The 6,751-nt window shown below is 33.9% G+C and overlaps 1 protein-coding gene across 1 annotated transcript; it reads right to left on the bottom strand.

Annotated features, from left to right (window-relative positions):
• Window positions 1-1,546: 1,546 nt before the first annotated feature.
• IL2 (interleukin 2) lies at window positions 1,547-6,543 on the bottom strand. The gene is made up of 4 exons (XM_006738172.2): window positions 6,376-6,543; window positions 6,225-6,284; window positions 3,558-3,704; window positions 1,547-1,740 (listed from the first exon to the last, which is right to left on the bottom strand). The coding sequence occupies exons 1-4, from the start codon at window positions 6,520-6,522 to the stop codon at window positions 1,630-1,632; spliced, it is 465 nt and encodes a 154-aa protein (XP_006738235.1). The 5' UTR covers window positions 6,523-6,543; the 3' UTR covers window positions 1,547-1,629.
• Between the last annotated feature and the right edge of the window lie 208 nt (window positions 6,544-6,751).

Raw genomic sequence — 6,751 nt, 5'->3', positions numbered from 1 at the left:
CCCCCTGCTTGTATTCCCTCTCTCGCTGTGTCTCTCTGTGTCAAATAAATAAATAAAATCTTTAAAAAAAAAAAAAAAAAAGAGGTTGCCTCTGTCAATAGAATGTTAAGAATTCTCAGCCTCTCTTTCTGGCAAAATATTTACATCGCCTATCTCACGATCTCACTCCTTCCCCATTCTTAGTGTAAGAAACCTAGAACGCTTAAATTTTTAATTGGCGCTATACCTTTGCAGACCTTACATCTGGCTCTTGGCTTTGTCCTCTGTCATATGTGCTCTGACTACAGGGGATGAACGACTCCTTCAAAACTGCTAGCAAGGACTTCTGGTTCCCCATGCATGTTTTTAATTGTATATTCATAAGTTATTTTTAACACCTCTTTTCTCTGAGACCATCAGAAGAATCTAGGTGATAATCATAATTTTTATAACTCTTGTTATTGTAGCAATTAAATGTCATGGCCATTTGATCTCACACATGTCCTCAATCTGCATTTCATCCTGTGCTACCACTGATGATAATTTGAGTAATCAGGATGCTAGTACATCCCATAGATCATTATATTCCTAATGAACCCACTCCCAGATCTGATTTTGATGGTCTATTTCTTGGGGCTATTTCTGGCATGATTACTGTGTTTGAGCCATAAAAGAGATGGCATTCTCAGAATAAGTCAAGGAGGATCTAATAAAGAGACAATTTACCAAACTATGGTCATGGTATAGGGAAGCTGCAAGGGATAATGCAGTACCCTGGAGCTAGTAATGGTCGAAGTGTTACTATCCCTAGGGCTGAAGGGAGGAGTGGAAGGAAAAGTTAGCAGAACCCAGAAGGAAAAAGTCTTGAGAGAAACTGGGTTCTTTGGTTGGGAGGCATAGCCATCCAGAGGCTACTTCACATGGAGAGTCAGGGGATATCTTCTGTCCCTCAGACATCCTACCAGAACTCCCCAGTGGTGGGACCTACTGGAAATCCAGAGGGCAGGGGAGACCTTTGATATATGTTATACAGGTGAGCCTCCTGACAGCACATTGTAAGATGCTGGAGAATGGATAGGGAGGCACACCAATTATATGAAGAGTTTCAGTAATGTGTTTGGCATCTTGTTTAAGGCATAACCTGAAGAAAGTGTGATTTGATGAGGTTTTCTCAGACTAGAACTAAGGATCCAATCAGCTTATGAAAGGAGAAAGCAAGAACTTTGAGAAGCCCATTTCCTATTCCACATACCTCTCCAGGGGAAGAGTGAGTTTTGTAAGCATCTTAACTATCTTATGAGTTCACATGAGTAATTCAGAAATGTTTTACTCTGTGCTGCTATTCCCAGGATAATAAATGGCTGGGCTTGTTTTTATGCATCAACTTTATTAAATAATTTTATTAACTGATCTACATAGATAGTATATTTAACAATTCAATATAAAAAAATAAATATTTTGGGATAAATAATTTGAGTTTTTAGAGCCCCTAGGGCTTACAAAAAGAATCTTAAAAGATCCATATTTATCATATGAAGTATAAGAATAATAATTACAAAAGGTAGCAAACCATATGTCAAAAAAATAAATATGAATTTTAAATATTTCAATAAATAGCCTGGTATATTTTAAATAGGAGACACTTAATTATCAAGTCAGTGTTGAGAAGATGCTTTGACAAAAAGTAATCCATTTGTTCAGAAATTCTGTAATGGTTGCTGTCTCGTCATCATATTCACATTTGAATCTTGTTTCAGATCCCTATAAAAGAAAATTTTAATTTTTTTAGTTCAAGGTAGCTTCCCATAAATAGTTATTCTCAGTTGAATAACTTATGACTGATGCCCTTTACTTTCAAGTATGTTTAATATATTAATCATTCATATTTTCCTGAAATGATCAAAAGGGCATGTCAAAAAGTTATATGTTGATACCAAGTGATAGTAGCATACATATAAACTAAGATTTTTCTCATTTGTCAATTCTGTCCATCTCAGTGAGCACAAGAATTCTTTTTCCTGAATTGTATACAGGTAAACATTTTAAATAAAAACAGTTCTGGACAAATATTTCATTAAATGCTGCATGCAGAATAAAGTTGTTAAACCTCTCTTCCTCTGGGCATATATCTATTTATAGGTTATATGTATACAGTCATATACACATTATACTTCTTTTTCAAACCTTAAGTCTCCTATTAACTTTAGTGAATCTCCCCATAGTTCCCCAAAGCAAAAGAGAACTAACCCAGAGTATGTTAGGATAAGCTTTTGTTTGGAAGAAATTTGTGTGAAGAACATTTTCATAAATATTCATACCCACTCCTACTCCACCTTAGTATTAATGCAGGTGAGTTTCCCAACTTTTAAAGTCTAAACATTAGAAATTTTGTTCTGTGGACTGACTTTTTAGAAATTAACCTCCTCTGCTGATAGGAGCTGTTTCAACTCTACCTCTAACTGACAAAATATTTTGAAATATAACAAGATAAAAGAGAGGACTTTTTCAAATTGAGGTAATTCCTATTATGGAAATATAAAACTAGTAAGATAAGTATTCCCTTTAAATAACCTGTTGCAGTGTTATATGCCCTCTTACATATAATTATTTAAATATCTCTTGGGAAGGTTTAAATTTTTTAAATTAGCTTTTTTAATTTTTTTTAATTTTTAAATTTAATTTTAAATTTTTTTAAAATAGCTGACATTTACCAACTTTCACATAATTTTATCTTAATTTTGCATCAAGAATTTAGAATGAGTTTTCTGATGGTCAAAAATTTTGGAACAAACCTTTTGACACAGTTATTGTCTATCAATGTCTAGATGACATTGATTTCAATGTATTTTTTTTAATTAGATGGAAAGAAACAGTCTACTAATACAATGACTTATTTGGAAACAACTGGAATTACATAATTTTAGAAACTTGGTTCTACTGTAATTAAAATTACGCTATTAAGGATGCCTGTTAACTCATGAAGTTTGTACTTTGGCAGATGAGATGAAAAAAGAGAGCCATGAATCTCTTCACATCACCTGAGTCCCTTGTATATTTAGTATTTCCTGTGCATTTAAAAATACTTAAGTTCCTAAAAATATTACCTCTAAACAAGGAGTTAATTATCTAGGCCATTGGCCATTTTAGTAGTTTCCAGTGTTTTAGATAAATTTCTTAGTCCTTCCACCAAATAATAGGGAAAACGCATCCTAAAACCTTTCAGGTAATTAGTATGGGTTATTCTGGAAAATGATCTGAAAGAATTAGAAAATATGTAACAAAACCTGTCCGCTTTCCGTGAAATTCAATTGTCTTTTCCCACTCCCAGTTTTGTATTAATGTGAGAGAGAGGTGACAAGAGTGCTGGGTTATGGGCTTATTTCTGGGTGGATGGTAGGCAGAAACTCTCTAAATTATACTTCGCAGCTCCATAGTGTATCATCTAACATAAAAATGATTCATGTTCACAGTGGTCTTAAAATGCATGAGAAGTTCACAAATTATAAAAATGTTATACCACTTTAAAATGACCTTCCATTTATTTTATCTTCAGGAGGGCAAATAAAGTAATGCCTTACCTTTAGTTTCAGAAGTGTTACATTGATATTGCTCATTAATTCCTTGATGTCTGTCAAGTGAAAGTTTTTGCTTTGAGCTAAATATAGCACTTCCTCCAGAAGTTTGAGTTCTTCTGCTAGACATTGAAGATGTGTCAATTCTGTGGCCTTGAATAATAATAAATATAATTATCAGGTCAGTTTGCCCTAAAGGTCAGATTCAGAAATTAATCTCTATTTTATTAAGAGTAGTTTTTTACTATTCTCCCTGTTCTCAGCATTACTGTAAAGATGGACCAATATAGCTTATATTATAAGACTGGAAAAACTAGAGTTCATCTACCCATGTTTAGCATTAAATGTTACATAATGAGGGGCTCCTGGGTTAAGTGGCTGCCTTCAGCTCAGGTCATGATCCCAGAGGCCTAGGATTGAATCCCATGTCAGGCTCCCTGCTTAGCAGGGAGCCTACTTCTCCCTCTCTCCCTCTGCCCCTCTCCCTCCCCCTGCTCATGCTTGTGCTCACTCCCTCTTTCTAAAATAAATAAATAAGTAAATAAATAAATGAACAAATAAATAAATGTTAAATAATGAATCAATAATTTCAGCTTAATTTAGCTTTGCCAGAAGTCAACATTTCTGTACCCAAATGCAAATCACAAAAGTAGAATTATTTTCCAGTCTGTATAGAAATTATTAGAATCAGAGCAGTCACAGCATGGAAGTATAGGATCACATTCTATAATTCTAACATTTAATAATCTAAGAGTTGAGAATCATAGAATGTTAAGGACAGAGTAGCTCTTGGATATTGTCACAATCCCAGCATTTTATAGATGAGACAATTTTAACTGTATAGTAATGACTCTCAGTATAGCAAGTCATATAACTGTCCTAATTTTTTACTTTTCTATAGTAAGTATATTAAAAAATTATGTGTTCCAACCAAATAAAAGATCAGAATATTTGAAGGACTTTTGGGTGGCTCTCCTGACTTAGACCTATACACCCACCCACCCATGTGGTCTGTTATAATGATAGTATTTCATACTTTTCTGGTCCATTATAATTTTAAAGTGTCTTCTCCCAAACAAGCCCATTTAAGTCTCACAGCCACCCCTTGAGATAGCAATGCAGTGCTGTTATCTCCATTTTACAAATAAAGAAACTAAATCTCAGAATTTAAGTGTTTTCCCAAGGTCACATGATTAGGTGGAGCCAAGATTAAATTTTAGTTCTTTTTCTTTATAGCTCTAACATAGCATCCTTTGAATTAAATGTTTTTTATAAATTTCTAAAAATTTTTTTGCAAACCAAGAATGGTGGTAAAATGAACAAATGAATGGAGCTTATCACATTACTTTGGGTTTCAAATAGATGAGTCATCATTTAGAAACTGTTAGATTTCAAAGAATTTCACCACCCTCTAAATTATGCACATAATCTCATGTTCTCTTTCTAAAAGTCTTTAAAGGGAGAGAAGATAGGACTACACCACACACATTTTATGACATTTCCATCCACTGCCCTTTCAACTTGTTACTACAAGTTCAGGGCTTAAGTTTTTGGCACAGCAACTTGGAGCTATTTCCCTCAGAAAACAGTCTAGTATCTTTATGGTGCTGGAGTTAAGAGTTTTGTGGCTCTCGTTAAGTTAAAGAAGCATCTCTAAGTTATTTTCATCTTTCAAAGGAGTAGTTTGAAGCATAATTTCTTTCAATAGGAGATCAATGACATTGCATCCATGACCTTTAAGTCCCATTTTTTTTTTTTTCTGGGCTTGGATTCACCCTGGGACAAACTCTTTCCAGCACCAAGTCATGTTCATTCTCTGTTGACTGGCACAACTACTAGGAAACTTTATATTCCTAGTATAGCCATAGGAGCTTGGATGATCTGTGTTTATCTATCTGAATCCCCAAAAGACCAAATCTTGGAAAACAAGTCATATAGCATCATAAGTCTCTAGGTCTATTGGCATAAAAGATGTGTAAGTCCAAAATTTTACTTTACACTCCCAGGGAGAATTTTGCTTTTACTAATAGCTAATGTTTATATGGTATTTACCCTGTGACCGACATTGTTCTGAGTACTTTACATTTACCCATTAATCCTCACAAAACTATATGAAGTATATATATAATTATCATTCACATAAGTAGATAATAAACTGAGTCAGAGTAGGTAACTTGCCCAAGGTCACAAAAGCTAAGACATAACGGAGCTGGGAATTCAGTTCAGATAATCTGGCCCTAGAGACTATGCTATTGGCCACTACTATGTTGCCTCTCAAAGGTAGACCCTTGGGAGTTTTTCCTAAAACAATAAAGGATTTTTAAAAATAGGAAATCAACTTTGATAATTTGTGTGGTAAAATGATATAATCAAATCTCTCTCAAGTTTTACATTTTTAAATAAAAATAAGAATATAATCTGTCCCATCAATAAACTGGGGATATTATTCTTGTCTCTTCCCACTTCCTCTCCCAAAACATACAAATACATACAGAAAAATATATAGGCAAAGCTATTTTACAGAAGCTTCATTACCAAATTGGTTATTTTTTTAAATATTGAAGTTACTGATTCTTTTCCTCAGATGAAGTGCTATTAATCTAATCAGCTACAAATTTTCATATTACTTGAATTTTCTTAAGACATAAATTGAACATAGAAAGTTGTACTTACCTTCTTGGGCGTGTAGAATTTAAACGTGAGCATCCTGGAGAGTTTAGGGTCCTCATAATTCTGAGAAAGCATAATATATTTTCATTAAAAAATGAACTCCAGTTCAAAAAATTATATATAATAATTTTAGTAAGAAAGGGAATATACTCACATTAACTCCATTCAAGAGCAACCGTAAATCCAGCAGCAATTGCTCCAACTGTTGCTGTGTTTCCTTCGTAGACGAAGTAGTAGGTGCACTGTTTGCGACAAGTACAAGAGTCAGTGCGATGCAAGACAAGAGTTGCATTTTGTACATTGTGGCAGGAGTTGAGGTTACTGTGAGTAGTGATTACAGAGGCTGATAGGAAGCACTTGAACAAGAGAAGCAATTTATACTCTTAATTCTGGAAAAATATTTATGGGGGTGTCAAAATGTTTTACATATTACACATATTTTCAAAGATTCTACCTGTGTGGCAAAAAGCATTACCTTTATTTTTCCTCTTCTGATGACTCTTTGGAATTTCTTTAAACCCCCATAAACT

Source organism: Leptonychotes weddellii, chromosome 2 (genome assembly GCF_054177405.1).
Source record: "Leptonychotes weddellii isolate Sample4059 chromosome 2, ASM5417740v2, whole genome shotgun sequence".
NCBI lineage: Eukaryota > Metazoa > Chordata > Mammalia > Carnivora > Phocidae > Leptonychotes > Leptonychotes weddellii.
Note: the sequence above shows the minus strand (reverse complement) of the source record. Positions and strands in the feature narration are given on the sequence as shown.

Bases quoted from the DNA above. Each gene is read 5' to 3' on its own strand.
- IL2 (XM_006738172.2), bottom strand. From the start codon at position 6,522: ATGTACAAAATGCAACTCTTGTCTTGCATCGCACTGACTCTTGTACTT. The intron at 6,285-6,375 runs GTGAGTATATTC...ATGCTTTCTCAG, and splicing joins TGCTCTTGAATGGAGTTAAT to AATTATGAGGACCCTAAACT. The intron at 3,705-6,224 runs GTAAGTACAACT...TTATTATTCAAG, and splicing joins AATTCTACACGCCCAAGAAG to GCCACAGAATTGACACATCT.